At 37.1% G+C, this 16,743-nt stretch overlaps 1 protein-coding gene across 5 annotated transcripts in view; it reads right to left on the bottom strand.

Moving 5' to 3' along the window:
• Window positions 1–697: 697 nt before the first annotated feature.
• wdpcp (WD repeat containing planar cell polarity effector) overlaps window positions 698–16,743 on the bottom strand; it is a 69,838-nt gene continuing 53,792 nt past the window's right edge. For 4 of the 5 annotated variants that reach the window (XM_051867132.1, XM_051867131.1, XM_051867133.1 and 1 more), the window contains 5 exons: window positions 9,584–9,686; window positions 3,883–3,985; window positions 1,933–2,018; window positions 1,216–1,244; window positions 698–870 (listed from right to left, as the gene is read on the bottom strand). In XM_051867132.1, the coding sequence (XP_051723092.1) occupies window positions 823–870; window positions 1,216–1,244; window positions 1,933–2,018; window positions 3,883–3,985; window positions 9,584–9,686 (369 nt within the window). In that variant the 3' untranslated portion in view covers window positions 698–822. Of the gene's footprint in view, window positions 871–1,215; window positions 1,245–1,932; window positions 2,019–3,882; window positions 3,986–7,692; window positions 9,260–9,583; window positions 9,687–16,743 lie in introns of those variants that run through there. The other variant, XM_051867135.1, reaches the window with a different exon arrangement.

Genomic DNA, 16,743 nt, shown 5'->3' with positions numbered 1-16,743 from the left:
TATATATACTTTTTAAAAAAGAAAATCCTCTTAGAATGCAGAGTAAATAGATTACGATACAGTGAGGGATTATGGATGGCTGGGTGCTGTCAGATTAAGTTCGGAGAGCAGGTCGGCGACAGTTCTGACACGGCCGCTGTGTATGAAGACTGTGGGGGGAAAACGGCAGCCTCCTCTTTAGAGACACGCGCTGCGTATCCCCTCTGCATTTCTTCTGCGTGTAATCTCATACACCAAACAGGTGGAGAATTAAACCCAGCCCACAAGCCGCACCACTGATCCTGTGATCAAGGACAGGGATACTAGTGTGGCCTCTGTGCCACCATGCTCAAAGAAACTGAAGTGTTACTAAAATAAAAAAAAAAGTGGTTTGCACAGACCCTCAAACATCCATTCTGATAATGTGATAGTGACTGGTTAGGAAATATATGTAACAGGAAGAGGAATAACCGTGGAAAAGTAGGTTAATACACACATATATATATATATATATATATATATATATATATATACATATATATATATATATATACATATATATATATATATATATACATATACATATATATATATTACTCAGAAAGGCTAAACAGGATCTTACAACTCCTTTTCCAAGATAGTGTGACACATTATGTGACAAGAAATTCTTTAACACTGTGCATCAAGCTAAAAAAGTAATCAAAACAGAATTAAAAAATTGCAAAAATATGTTTTATTTGACAGTAGTTTTATAGTTTTATTACATTTAATCAGTTAAACTTTTTTTTTTTTTTTTACTAAAAGAACCATTTTTCTATTGTAAAAAATATTGATTGTACTAATTTAGACTAAACCAAAATGAATAACTTTCAGTTTCCCCTCCTCAGGCACCTATAAGTCACAAAATAAGAATATAATTATTACAACTATCAGCATTAACTACAGTAATAGATATTAAATATTGTATTAAAATAAATATATTTAATAATATGTATTAATAAATAGAGTATATTCAATACAGCCATTAAATATTTTATAAATGAAAATATGACAATGAATTAAAAGTAGTTATTTTCACATATTCTGCTGACTTTAGGTATAATACCTGGCAAAACTGATTTGTCTACATTCATCAGTTATAAGACTGTAAATGATGCTCATACAAATACTAAACAACACAGTGCATCATCAAAAATAATAAATATACTATAATACTTTTGAAATGTAAAATATTACCTTTGTGTTCCGATCAACAAGGTTGATTTCTAAAGAGAGAGAGAAAAAAATTCAAACTTAAGAAAATAATACTCACATACAAATGTTAAAAGTGAGCTTAAAAAGTTGTACTTGAGTGCCATAGCAGCACACCTGAATCAGGTGATCAGACCGAGCGCCAATCACTCAATAATCTTGTAAGTGTACTGTATGTACGAGTGGGTGGAAGTGTTGAGTTCAAGCATCCTCTGCAGCTCAACTGGAGGAGGGTTTCTCCATGGTCAATTATGACTGTGTCATTAGCATTCAGGATTATGCATGTATTAAAATTCTGATGTAAATGTCTGTAATAGCCTACAGTCTGTACTGTCCAATAAATATGTATGGGAAAAAAGTGTAATTATTCTGTGGACGGAAAAGAATAAAACATTCATGTTTTAGGATGATTAGCTAAGTACAATACAAGCAGAAAAAAAGGCAGTCAACTTGAACCTATTTTTGAGAGGGCAAAACAGAGGGAAAGATATCACTCTCAGGGCATTAATGAAGGAATTATCTGTGGCAGTAAAGCTCTGTGTAAAACACACAGTCACTATAAATTATGCCAATAAAGCTGAAAAACAAGCTGTACGCCTTGATCCATATACTGAGAACAATATACTCATTCAACCCTGTTACTTTTGTGTCTACTTTGAGAACAGTATTCGCTCAAACGGTGTTGTATTCAAAAGAACACACCTGTGTGTTTCCAAGGCCAGGTGCGATGACTTGTCAGGGTGTTAGAGAGGTCATCCATAGCCTTAGAAGTCGATGTTTCTGCAGCCCTATTACAGGAAAGAGAGACTGTGAGATCATGTTTTTCATATATATATAACTAAAAATATGAGTAAAGAAACTTTTACACTAACAGTGAATGCTGTATAGAAATATTCTAGTCATCTGCATTCAGAGAAATGCTTTACTGGATCCAATGTTATAATATAATCAGTGTGTACTAGCATTCACAGCAGACGGGCCTGGATCTCTTTCACAGACACACACACCATCAAGTTCTCAACGCAGAGAGTCTATGTGTGGGAGTCAGGCCTTTCCCAGGGATTCATGGGTATTCCAAAAAACACGAACCGCTGCCACCGTACGCCGTGCCGTCAAATCCAGCAAGCGTGTAAGACCGTGTGAATGTTATCAGTCGTATTGTGGGCTGTGCGATTTGGGTTTTTCTGCAGCGACTGGCGATGGAGATGGGGTCCAATTTCTCTGGTTTTTCTATTTCCTTTAGTGATGCACGCCGCTTACAAGGAATAGAGGGAGGAGGAGAAAAAGAGGCCTACGGGGCGCAGCCCACACCTTACAAACATGCGAACAAACACATACACATCGCTACACATGTACAGATGCACTCAGATGCAAAAAGTGTCACGAGTCCAAGAGCTGGAGTGCGTCTCTCTGAGTGCGTTGCGTGTGTGAGAATAAAAGGACACATCAACAGATGTGTGTCGAACTCGGGATGTTTTCCAGATATCCGCATCTTTGCCTCTCTCCCTGCACAGGGCTGGATTTAGTACAACCGACGGTGATGCCACCAAGTCATTGTACTCCTTCTCTCGCTCACTCTCCCCATCTTTTTTTTCTTTGCCAGCACAACGCAGGCATGAAGCTCGAATCAGTGTCTCTAAGCCTTATTGGCTCGGCATAAGGAACAATAAAACTTCATCGGAGACCAGATTAGTCTGGTTAAATAGAATTAAAAAAAAAACTCCAAAAACAAACATAAAAAGAGAAAAATGAGAAGAGGATTTCCTCTCTCTCTTGACTGCTATTTATCTGGGTGGGAGCATCTCCCTCTGATGTCTTGCATGCGGCCGTGTAGCAGTACAGGCCTGTAAACTGGGATTCAGGCTGCCAAATTACCCAAAACTCTTTATTTTATGTTTTAAAAACCCTTTAATCCCACCCCATCCTCTTTGGGCCGTCCACTCGGAACTGGCTGATGGGAGAGGGAGGATTTAAAGGAGATCGAGGGAGCTTAAGTGGGACAGAAAGAAAGAGAGTCTGCACAGAGTCAATGGTCCCTCCGTCAGCAGCAATGGAAGCAGAGAGAGGATAAGACAATAGGACAATCTTCATGTAACACACACACACACACACACACACACATCCAATCTACACACTTATTGTGATGCTGCAGGCCAAACTTGGGTGAACTACACACACTAGAAGAGTTAGTATGGCTGTTTGCTTAAAATATCCCACTTGTGTATATGTTAGACATGAGTTTAAAGGGACAGTTCACAAAAATACAAATAGAGTCATTATTTACTCCCCTCATGTTTTTCCAAACCTGTATGCTGTAAGGATATTTGAAGAATCTTCACACGGTTATTTTCCATTTATATATTTATAATAACTATTGTTATATATAAATATAACTGTTGTTGTATAAAAAAATTCTCCAAAGAAAACAAATTTTGTGTTCCACAGAAAAAATAAATAAATAACAGAATGGAATGACATGAAGGCAAGTATTATTTTCATTTTTGGGTGAACTGTCCCTTTAATAAATGCTATAAGAAGAACACTGCTAACAGCACCAGAATATGGCATTTCAGAATATTGCAATTGCTAATGTATCAGCTAACAATTTAATCTGAGACTTGAATAATTAATTTAAAACACACAGATACACACCTTGATGCAGTGCTCCAGTGTTTGGGGTCGTGAACATGTCTGTCGCTGCTGGTTGTTGGTAGCTTGACTCCACTCTGCCCTCCGTATGCTGACTGACACTCATCTGAAATCACACACAAAATCCCACCATGCCCCGAGGAAAACAGTTTAACATGAAGAATCTTTGAAATGTAGAAGCTCTTCTATATGAAAAAGAGAGAGTGAGAGAGAGAGAACATGACATATTGTGTAATACATGGGCGTCTAGTACACGACTCTCCCAGACAGAGACAGTGAAGGTTACATATAACAAGACACACTAAGTGAGACTTGATCTCAGGGAACACCCTACAGCACGGCAGTGTGTGCGTCTGCGTTTCATGAGCTATAAGATGATCCCTCTCATACACTCTTCTCAGAGTCCTCCTTTACAATTGGCTCTCTCACCAAATCAACACACTCCTCAATGAGACAGTGAACACTGATCCTCTTCTGTGACAACAAAGCAATGGTGGAAGGATAGAAAGACAGACAGACAGACAGAGAAACTGCAGGGAGTCTAGGCAGGGAGATCAAGAATATAAAAACATGTAAGGAAAAATACATTATTAGGGCTGTTATTTTAATGCATTCATCGAGTGCAAGTAATTATAAGAAAATTACACAATAAAAATTCTGCAATATAATCTTGCTTCCTGACCATCGGTGTAAAACAGCTGTTCAGACACAACAAGCTGGAAGCCTTATTACTAGGGCTGGGTATTGACACAATTTTCACGATTCAATTCGATTTCTATTCACATTCGATCTGATTACAATTTCGATTCGATTCTATATCGATTATTTTGGATGTAGTGTATCAGTTACAGTACATGGCAAATTTTCCAGAGGAAAAAAAATCTCTCAACTAATGCTGGCTAACTACACATGGGAGTCAGTTGGTACTACTTTACTATGAAGGTTAAAATTAACTTATTTATATACAAACACTTAAATTACACTCAATTATGTTTTTTTTTTTTTTTTTTAATAATAAATAAAGTTTAGAATTACATAATCATATTTCTACTCCAATTCGTTTTTTTTTTTTTTTTTTTTATTTAAATCGTGGCTGATTTATTCAAACATGCGTTCAATATTGAAGAACATTATAATGAATATGTAACGGTGCATAGCTATATTTATCAGAATGCTGCTCTCTAGAGTTCACTATTCTAGCTGACTAATGAGTTTATGGTCACTGAATATGTTTTTCTGAGGTAAATGTGACGTTACGTGACATTGTTTACAAGCGGTTTTATTGACGTCTTTCCGCGGTTGAAACACTGATTGAGCTATAACACGAGACATGATACGGATTTCGGTAAGTTGTACTGTATATTTTAACATACCTTCAGATGTTTAGTCATGTTTAGTTCGCGCTGTAACTGGTATTAAAGCGGAGAGGATGTTCACACGCGCTCCGTGCTGCCGCTTCTCTTTAACTGAGGCGCTAAAGCGATCTGTCACGTCACATTAAACAGCGCCAAAACGGTATACATTTATTTTTTTTTTTTTTGAATCTCATAATAAGATGGACGTCATTTGAAATCTGAGACTTTGCTTCATATCAAAAGTAACAAAGCACAAAGATTATTGCGATTTATTGGATGGGACATGTTCTGTTCATTCATCAACTGAAAACAGACTAGACTAATCGATTCTTAAGATTTAAGAATCGATATCGGTTCGTAAAAATGAGAATCGATTAAAATAGAGAAATCGATATTGTTTACCCAGCCCTACTTATTACCACATGATTTTCTATAACAGTATTGATTGTTCACCCAAAAAATGAAAATTCTGTCATTAATTACTCACCCTCATGTCATTTCAAACCTGTAAGACTTTCGTTCATCTTTAGAAAAGAAGATCTTTTCGTCCCTCCATAAACAGCTACGCAACTGACACTTTGATGCTTCAAAAAGTTCATAAAGAGATCGTAAAAATAATCCATTGAGCGGTTTAGTCCAAATTTTCTGAAGAGACTTGATCGCTTTATATGATGAACAGATTGAATTTAGACTTTTATTCACATGTAAACATTCATCGACTCACACATATGTTCTGTAAACGGAAGCTCAAGCATGTTTGCTTGATGTGCGTGAACCAATGAGGTTCATTCTCGTGTGTTATGCAGCACATTTGAGCTTCTGGAAGAGGTTTGTTCTTGTGCGTGAAGCAGGTTCGGTTGAGCTTCTGTTTGCTGTCTGTTTGCTTCTTGTTCGCTGATCAGTGTTTATATGTGAATAAAAGCCTAAATTCACTCTCTTCATCATATAAAGCGATTGTGTCTCTTCAAAAAATTTGGACTAAACCACTCAATTCATACGGATTAGTTTTACAATTTTTTATGAACTTTTTGAACCTTCAAAGTGGTAATTGCACAGCTGTCAATTGAGGGACAGAAAGTTCCAAAGATGAACGAAAGTCTTACGGGTTTGGAACGACATGAGGCTGAGTAATTAATGACAATTTTCTTTTTTGGGCGAACTAACCCTTTAATAATATATAATTACATTCGTATAATTTAAAAAATAAAATTAAAAATGAATCATCTCTACATACACACTATCGTTCAAAAGTTTGGGGTCAAGATTTTTAAATTAAATTAATCAAAGGTGATAGAAAAGACATTTATAATGTAACAACATTTCTATTTCAATTAAATGCTGTTCTTTTGAACTTTCTGTTCATCAAGAATTCTCAAAAAAATAAATTAGTTTCCACAAAAATATTAAGCAGCAACTGTTTCCAACACTGACAATAATAATACGTTATAATATGCTTTAATATGCTCATGTATCAGCATATTAGACTGATTTCTGAAGGTTCATGTGTATATCATATAGCTACAAACACATTAATTGCTGTATATTTTAAATTAAATTTTAATACGAATAAATGAAATTAATTATGGTAGTGCTGGGCAGTATATGGTATGGGTTTTTGCATAATTTTGCATACGATATATATCTCAAATACCGCCATACCGGTGCGTAGCTGAAACATATGCTGCATGCCTGCATCTATTCAATGGAGCTCTATGTAGAGTGTTTTGAACTCTGCATAGCCTCATGAAACGCGCTGATGACGTGTGATGTCTGCGCGAGGTATGGAAATACATATGTTGACAGGCAGGTAGGACATCCTAACATTGCATTTGGACCGAATGTAATGATTGGACGAACATTTTTTGGTCCTGAGACTTCCACAGAAGATATATGTACATTTTTTAATATTTAGACCACTTTTATTATTGGTTTCTATCAGGATGTGAAACGAGTTTGAACCATAACAAAAAGTGTTTATAAAAAAAATTGCCTACCCTAACTTTAACTTCACAAGCATGTCACCATTTCATTTGATAAAATGATCATCATATCATGTACACACAGAAACTCAAAGGTCTTTCACAACAACTTGTCAAAACAAACTTGAAGAAAATATAACAAATATATTACTATTGCACAGTAGAGTGCACTTTTTCAAGTAATAATAATATTAATAATACAGTTTATTAAAACACACACAAACAAAGGTCTTTGTTACAACTCACCAAAATAAAAGTTTGGTATAACTTGAAGAAATTATGAAATAAATATATTACTATTGCACAGTACAATGTATTTCTTAAAGTAATAATAATAATAACAACAACAATTATTATTATTATTAATTTATTAAAACAATTTAAAGGAATTTTACATAAGTTTTCATACGTTTTAAATTAAACCGTAAACTTACATTTTCATTTGATAACATCAGAAAGGATAAACTAAATTATTAGTTTTATAAATTTATTTGATTACCACCATTTTTAAGAGTAAATTAGTGTTTGACTGTACAATGTTTTTATATTCTATGTACTTCTGACAGTAAAATAAGGCACAATAAACCTAAAGGTCCAGTCATGAAAAGTACCGTGATATACTATGAAACCACCAGAATCCTAAAAAATACCTTGATACAGATTTTTGGTCATACTTCCCAGCTCTAATTTGTGGATATTTGATTAATTAATTAGGGTATCATGTAATTGATTTGATTACAAATTTGAATATCTTTTCTATTGGTTTAAGAGACTCTAGGCAGCATTGCTAAATTGTCAATAATCATCTAGAAGCAGCTACAACAGAACAATACCCCTAAAGCTCTTTGTTTTATTTATGAGAATAGCCATATAATGTGTGAATATTAAGTAACTTTTGAATTTCTAGTCTGTCTGTCTGTGTGTGTGTGTGTGTGTGTGTGTGTGTGTGTGTGTGTGTGTGTGTGTGTGAGAGTGAGTGTGAGTCATGGTTGGCTGGCAGTCTGAGACGTTCGCTTCAGGCTGGCCAAATGTAAACAAGACACCTTGTCTTTTTAATGCACAGTACAAAGCAGAATCCTACCGCTCTCATTCCCTATTTATGATCCTCAATGCTGCCTTACAGAATTTCCTGTAAATATTCCTTTATTCCACAATAATCTCTGCACACAAACACACACAAGCAATATCAGCACCTGAAAGAAGCTATTGACCCGAAAACATACACAGAGTTGACAGAAAAGAAAGAGAGAGCGAGCCTGAGATCCCTTGTATCTTGCACTACATAAAAAAAAAAAAAATCTCAGGCAATGACTTATAATTGCAACATTTTAACTATTAACAGCGGTAAAATGCCCTCAAACAGACTATTTTGCCCATCTGTTCATTTCACATTCACACTCTTAAGCACTTCCTTCCAAGGCTAAGGTCTGCTCGGGGTGAGAGAGCAGGGAAATCATCAAGGACATAATTAAGAGGCTTATGGGCAGACGGGGTGGGAAACACACACACACCCTCAAGTTTTCACCCCCTTATTAGAAGCTAAACACCTCCCTTGTCTCATCTGTACACCTGTTAGCTGAACTACTTCTGTCCGTCCCTCATCTCCCACTTGCTTTTCCTTTCTTTCTACTGCCCTTTCTCATTTGAATGTCTGCCCGCCCTGTTGGTCTAGGAAATATTTGTTGAACACCGCTGATGATGAGCAGCACGTAGGACGTCCTCATCAGGTCAGTAGGAAACAGAATATCAGAGCTGAGGTCAATGCACTTTAAACCAGTCCTATTCAGCCAATTAACAATGTGAACAAATCAAACTCTCCTCTATATCTGCGCACAGTGTTTAAAAAAACCTTCAAAAAGTCAAATATAATTACATAAGAGATTAAACATTATGAAACCTAATGACTTTTTTAATTTCCCAGTGGTGCCACAGCCAGGGTCACATGCGTCTTACGTCATATCATGAAAGACTGAATGAAATTAACAATGTAAATGTTTTGAACTCAGAGCTAGAGCACATTCTACTACAACATGCCAACTGCAACAGCTGTAAATGGAAAAAAAGAGAGAATTTTAAAGTTAAAAAAAATAGTTTTTCTGTTCCAAAATAATTTCACCTATCCCAGCTTAATATGTGTGTTCAAACAATGAAATACAAGGGAAGTGTGGTCAGGAAACCTGTTTGAAAACAGTTCAGCTTTAAATCATTTTACCTTGCTGCATTTATTTTTTATTTTTTGTAAATGTGTAAATGAAAACATGCGGATAATTAAAGTTTTTGAGTGAATATTTGCACTTACAAAACATTATTAAAACACCAGATTTGGGAGCATTTTTATTGTAACTAACATTATGTGAATAATTCTCTCACCTGGTGCCGATGTTTGTGCCTCTGCGTCTATTTCATTAGCCTTCTTCTTGGCTACAGCGGCTAACACCACCTCACCCTTATCTGCTGCCACGTAATGGAGGTCCTTTGAAGGTAAAGCAGAACAGCAGAGCAATCTAAAATTAATCTCAGCTCACATGACAATACTTCAGTTTTTTCCGTTTTTCATTTTTGCGCTCTACTCGAAGAGAGAGAAGCAGCGAATAGAGGCTGCAGGAGAAAGAGAGAGAGAGAGAATAGATTAAATAACCTGTTTGAAGTTTCAGAGGGGGGAAAAAACAGATAAAAGTATCAAACTTTCAAAAATCAGTCTTGCTCATTTGTTCAGTCGCCTTTATGTTGTCCTCCCTCCTTTTCTCTTTCTCCCTGAACTCTGACCGGATGCAATCATACTGGTTTCAAAAAGCACAAAGATGTGGGGAAAGGCATGTGTCATCTTTTAAAAAGCAGGAGTGATGCTCTTCATGTCGGAATAGAGTTTAAACTATTGTCATTACGAGCAGGTGGGTGTGTGACGCACACACATTCACGAACACTCGCTCTTGCTCTTTCTCTCTCTTAAATATGAGCCCTCTCATCCCAGAGAATAGACTATAATATATCTATTATAGAGCCTCATGCAGTCAGGAGACCTCCATTAACCCACAAACATGTTTTTAAATGTCACACCATTAGTCCCACCAAAATGGATGCCGGATTGAGAAGTACAACAGAGATAAAGCACATGCGACTGCTCAGAGAAAGTCTATCAATGACTAGACTTGCTTCACTGACAGAAATCTTTGGTGAATTCAACTAAAATATAAAAAAAAAATCATAAAATACATCTAACAAGCAATAAACTAAAAGAGAGGAACTAGCAACACAGTGGTAAATTCACTATAGAAATGCTTACTTGCAGCTTTCACAAAATAGGGTAACGATAAATATGATAAAATATGTTGTTTATTAAAAATATTGCATTAATTAATAGTAAAAGCCACAATAATCAATTCCTCTGCCAAGCAATAGTTCATCCATCAGTTCCAGGAGAATAATAACTTCTTGCAAAATAAAATAAAATAAAATAAATAAAATAAAAAACGAAACGAAAAACAAAAAAACAAAAACAAAACAAAAAAAAACCAAATCAAAACAGAACAAAACAAAAACTTGCCAACATGTAAACTGGCATGTTTGGTCACATATGTCTATACCATTAATTTCACTTATTCAAACCAACCAATCAAATTTAAGAGCTAGAGCTACCTAAAATGAATCTGATATAGTATGTCTATCTTTAGCAATGTGGTATAAAACATTCTCAGTCAACAGAATATCCTTATGTATATGTAGAAAAGATCCATAGATGTTTAGACACGCTGGAAGAACTTATAATAATGTAATTGACAGACTATATTTGACCATCTTAGAGGGGCCCATTCATGGGTAAATTAAAGTGAAAGTTGGGAGAGAAGCTCAGTGCTGACTCCGATACTAATAAGATCCTCTCTCTGTCTGTCCGTTTAAACGCTAAACCCATCCTTCCGCTTCAGGGACATCAGTCAGAGCTGCGGCAGGATGCAGGGAGGGTGAATACAGCACAGTCGGACCTGCAGAGCACTAATGCCTGTTTTGTCAACCGGCCTCTCCAAGTCTGATCAAATGAGGGGGGTTGGGGAGTTTGTAAGAGTGACTTATAAACATCAAACAGGACTTGATTTAGCTTTTCACAGGCTCAGGGATGAGGGCCAATAACCTCATGATTCAAACCATGATTCTTCAACCTTTTTAGTTGACGAAATACAGAATCGTTCAATATGGTAAATTATTTCTACCCATTTTAAAAATGTTTATTTTAATTAAACCTCACAATTGATTTACTTACAATCAATTAAACATTACAAATGTAACTCATTATGCTAAACAATGTTGGTTATTTTTTTATATTGTTTAGAATATAGTCAACTGCAAACTCAGTAACGGCTCTAAACAATTCACTGAATCTGATTCAAACCGATAACTAACATGCGAGTTTTATGAATCTTTTTGAGTAACTCAGCTATCACGGTTAAGTTTTCCTTCCATTTTAAATCATTACTGCAAATTATTAGTCACATTTAATCACATTCTGGATCCCAGAATCAGCTACAGGCATGAACTTTCAGTGGCTGTGGCCCACATTTCCATAAGCACATATATAAGAGGAAAAATCAGATGCAACAATAGAGATAGAGAGAGCATTCTAAGGGCATCATGTTTTCGGTAAAGACAGAGAATTGAAAGGGAAAACGAATAGGTGCCAAACACTGGATATTAGCAATGCATCTGAAGACCTTTATTTCAGCTTAGCAGAACATAATGCTTTCTGAGCCAGAAAGAGAGATAGATTGAAAAAGAGAGGAAGGCCAAGAAACAGAGAGACAGACGGAGAAAAAGCGAGTGAATCCAGACGTCTAAGAGGGATGACAATAATTCTGTACATAAATCAGATATTATACCTCTTATTCACCACAGCTTACACAGGACACAGGATCTGGTCTAATCTTATTTATTTAAGAGCTTTAAGAGCTCAAACGCGGATAAACGGCCTTTTAGTGTTATTTTTTGACTGGAGAGGCATATGGAGACAGAATAAACAGCTGGTCCAGCGATGTTGCTTGATATTCGCTCGACGTCAGAAGAGTTTGAAATTAACATGGACCAGTGGAGCAGAGCGAGAGAGGGAGAAAGAACCGTTACATGCACAATTGCGCATTTACGCTCACACACAAGTGCGAAGACAATTCAGGAGGATCACACCTGTAATCCACGTGAGTGTTTGAGGAAGGTGTTTATCAGATACGCGAGAGGGTCTTACAGAGTTCATTATCCATCTCGACACAGAAACCAGCCAATATCAGCTCAGTGCGGCACGTCACGTCTAATCGTTGAAATGAACACGACCCCCTCCGATCCAGCAAACACGCGCACATGCATACGCCCCATTAACCAACAAAGCAAGCATACGATCACAATTATGATCTAATTAATTAATCGGCAGATCAAAAAAAAAAGAGCAAGGAATGAGTAAAGTCAGTGAAATACAGCTAAATGAATTAGCGCAGGCACTATCAGGTTCACATCACAGGATAATTACAAGTATAGAATGTAACAATTATGCAAAATACTCCAGTGAATGAGTGGAGGGGCAACCCTGCCCTCCCTCTCCCTTCCTCTCTACCCCTTTGGGTGACTCCGACCCCTCCAATTTCTTCCAACACCAAAGTGCTTCACTTCACAAAAGGCTTCTTACAAAAGAAAAGAAAGAGAAATTCTTTCGGTGCTCCATTGTTGGTTCGGAGACAATGGAGACTCGAGCCTGGCTCATACTGGGGGCTCTTACGTGGGGCTCCATCCGTTTTGTTTCAGCTGACCTCTGTGACACGGAGGGGACCGGATCAGATGGAGCAAGGACCCCTGCTCGTTCTCTGCCTTTCTCTTTCTTTCTTTCTCTCCCTCTCTCCTGTGGGTGGTTTAATTTAACTTCTGTGGCTAATTAGCCAAGAGCCAAAACCGTGGGGTGAAACGCCATTGGCTTTAGCTCCCTCTCGCTCTCTCTCTCCGTTTCTCTGCCTTTAGCTCACTCGCTCTCACTTCTCTTTGTTGATTCAGAAGGACTGATATTCATGGGCCATTCATAATTTGCCACTTGCGTCTCTCTCATCCTTTCTCTTTTTGGTTTTTCCCAGTGCATGTCCCAAGAATAACAGATCCAGGTTTCCTTTGCCCTTCTCTCTCACTCCCTCCCTCCCTCCCTCTCTTCTTTGCCCTTTCAGGCTTGTGTGGCTCGAGCTCCACCTTTTCAATTGGGGCCCTCAGCAGCAGCACTTAGTGGGGAATGAATTGGAACGAGTGCGATCAGCGTGAAAGAAGGAGGGAGAGAGAGGAACTGCATGAAAAAAAGACAGAGAGAAAGAGAGAGACAGCGGCCGGTGTGAACGCTAATAGGGAAGGTGTCACTCGGGCATGGAGAGAGGAGGCCTAGAAAAGGGGTCACACACACAGGACCATTTAAAGGAGTGAGAAAGGAGAGAGAGAGAAAAGATAGTGTACCGGCCACGAGAGCTGTGAAAGACAGACTCCCTCGCTCTTTTTCTTCCGCACCCCCTCCCTCATTCTCTTAGCAACTGTTGCTCTCTGGAGTCTCTGGGATTCTTGTTATGGTAGGAGAGAGGGGACATGACATGGCCAGGGGCCTCAAATCCCAAGCTGCACCTGCCCTGAGCCTCTCAGTCCAAAACAGGGCCAACGCAAAGCTCTCTGCATGTGCAACTCACCTATAACTACACTGTTATCATGGACAATGGCAACACATTTTGAAGTTCATTTTAAAACATATTTTTCATTTACAACCCGAATTCCAGAAATGTTGGGATGTTTTTTAAATTTGAATAAAATGAAAACTAAAAGACTTTCAAATCACATGAGCCAATATTTTATTCACAATAGAACATGGATAAAATAACAAATGTTTAAACAGAGAAATTTTACAATTTTATGCACAAAAAGCTCAAATTGCATCAAATTTGATGCCTGCTACAGGTCTCAAAAAAGTTGGGATGGGGACATGTTTACCATGGTGTAGCATCTCCTCTTCTTTTCAAAACAGTTTGAAGACGTCTGGGCATCGAGGTTATGAGTTTCTGGAGTTTTGGTGTTGGAATTTTGTCCCATTCTTGCCTGATATAGGTTTCCAGCTGCTGAAGAGTTCATGGTCGTCTTTTGTTTAATGATGCGCCAAATGTTCTGTGAAAGATCTGGATTGCAGGCCGGCCAATTCAGCACCCGGACTCTTCTACGACGAAGCCATGTTTTGCATTGTCCTGCTGAAATACACAAGGCCTTCCCTGAAAAAGACGTTGTCTGGATGTTGCTCTAAAACCTTTATATACCTTTCAGCATTCATAGTGCCTTCCAAAACATGCAAGCTGCCCATACTATATGCACTTATGCACCCCCATACCATCAGAGATGCTGGCTTTTGAACTGCTCTTTAGCCCGGAGGACATGGCGTCCGTGACTTCCAACAAGGATGTCAAATTTGGACTCGTCTGACCATAGAACACTCTTCCATTTTGAAACAGTCCATTGTAAATGAGCCTTGGCCCACAGGACACGACGGCGCTTCTGTTCACATATGGTTTCCTTTTTGCATGTTAGAGCTTTAGTTGGCATCTGCAGATGGCACGGCGGATTGTGTTTACCAACAGTGGTTTCTGGAAGTATTCCTGGGACTGTTTTGTAATGTCATTGACACAATCACGCCGATGAGTGATGCAGTGTCGTCTGAGGGCCCGAAGACCATGGGCATCCAATAAAGGTCTTCGGCCTTGTCCCTTACGCACAGAGATTTCTCCAGTTTCTCTGAATCTTTTGATGATGTTATGCACTGTAGATGATGAGATTTGCAAAGCCTTTGCAATTTGATGTTGAGGAACATTGTTTTTAAAGTACTCCACAATCTTTTTACGCACTCTTTCACAGTTCTGCCCATCTTTACTTCTGAGAGACTCTGCCTCTCTAAGACATCCCTTTTATAGCTAATCATGTTACAGACCTGATATCAATCAACTTAATTAGTTGCTAGATGTTCTCCCAGCTGAATCTTTTCAAAATTTCTTGCTTTTTCATCCATTTGTTGCCCCCGTGCCAACTTTTTTGAGACCTGTAGCAGGCATCAAATTTGAAATGAGCTCATTTAGTGGATAAAAGTGTAAAATTTAATTTCTCAGTTTAAACATTTGTTATGTTATCTATGTTCTATTGTGAATAAAATATTGGCTCATGTGATTTGAAAGTCTTTTAGTTTTCATTTTATTCAAATTTAAAAAACGTCCCAACATTTCCAGAATTCGGGTTGTATACCTTGGTCACAATAAATTAATTAATCTTTTTATTAATAATCATCACAGACTGATACGTTTTCTTAAAAAGTCATTATTAGCTTAATTCAATTGTGCTTTCTGCCTGTAGTTTAAGTGTCAGTTTTGAACATTTTCATATGTACAAAATGTTCAAAGGTTTGGGGTTATTAAGATTTTTATGTTTTATGCTCACCCAGGATGCATTCGCTTGATCAAAAATACAATAAAATCAGTAATATTGTTAAATAAAAAATAACTGTCTCCTTTTTGAATATATTTTAAAATGTAATTTATTCCTGTGATGGCGAAGCTGAATTTTCAGCAGACATTACTCCAGTCTTGAGTGTCACATGATCTTTACGAAATCTAATTCTAATTCTAATTCTAATATGCTGATCTGGTGCTCAAGAAACATTTCTCATTATTATTAATATTGAAAACAGTTGTGTTGCTCAATATTTTTGTGGTAGTGTATATTTAGTTCCATTAAATTCACACTTGGACACTTAAAGGGACAGTTCACCCAAAAATGAAAATTCTGTCATCATTTACTCAGCCTCAAATTGTTCCAAACCTGTATGAATTTCTGGTAATACTTCATTTTAGGGTCTTCTAACTAGTTGTTAATTAGCGTGCATGTTACTAGAATATTGGCTATTTATTGGTACTTATTAAGCACATATTAATACCTTATTCTGTAAGACCTTATTCTACATTCTTAATCCTACCCAAAACCTAAACTTAACAACTACCTTACTAATTATTAATAAGCAGTAAATTAGGAGTTTGAGGGAAAGTTGAGGTTTATATGTGTAGTTTATATGTGTTCCCTATACTAAAGTGTTACCGAATTTCTTTGTTCTGCTGAAAACAAGATATTTGGAAGAATGTCAGTAACCAAACAGATAGTGCCCCCATTTACCACCATAGTAGGAAAAATAAATACTATGGTAGTCAATGGGGGGCGAGATCTGCTTGGTTACTGACATTCTTCCAAAAGTCTTCCTTTGTGTTCAGCAGAACAAAGAAATTCATACAGGTTTGGAACTCCTTGAGGGCGAGTAAATAATGACAGAATTTTCATTTTTGGGTGAACTATCCCTTTAAGTCACAAATATAATGAACGAATTTCATGAGATACAAAATCTAAAACCAAGTGGCATGTACACACATAAGATTTATTTTTTTTGCATTTATTTTTAACCAACTGGTGTCAAGGTGATTTTAATGAATGAAGTCTCAAGCCTTAGCTGATAA

Source organism: Ctenopharyngodon idella, chromosome 17, assembly GCF_019924925.1.
Source record: "Ctenopharyngodon idella isolate HZGC_01 chromosome 17, HZGC01, whole genome shotgun sequence".
In the NCBI taxonomy this organism is placed as follows: Eukaryota; Metazoa; Chordata; class Actinopteri; order Cypriniformes; family Xenocyprididae; genus Ctenopharyngodon; species Ctenopharyngodon idella.
This window is presented reverse-complemented; position numbering and strand designations above follow the sequence as displayed.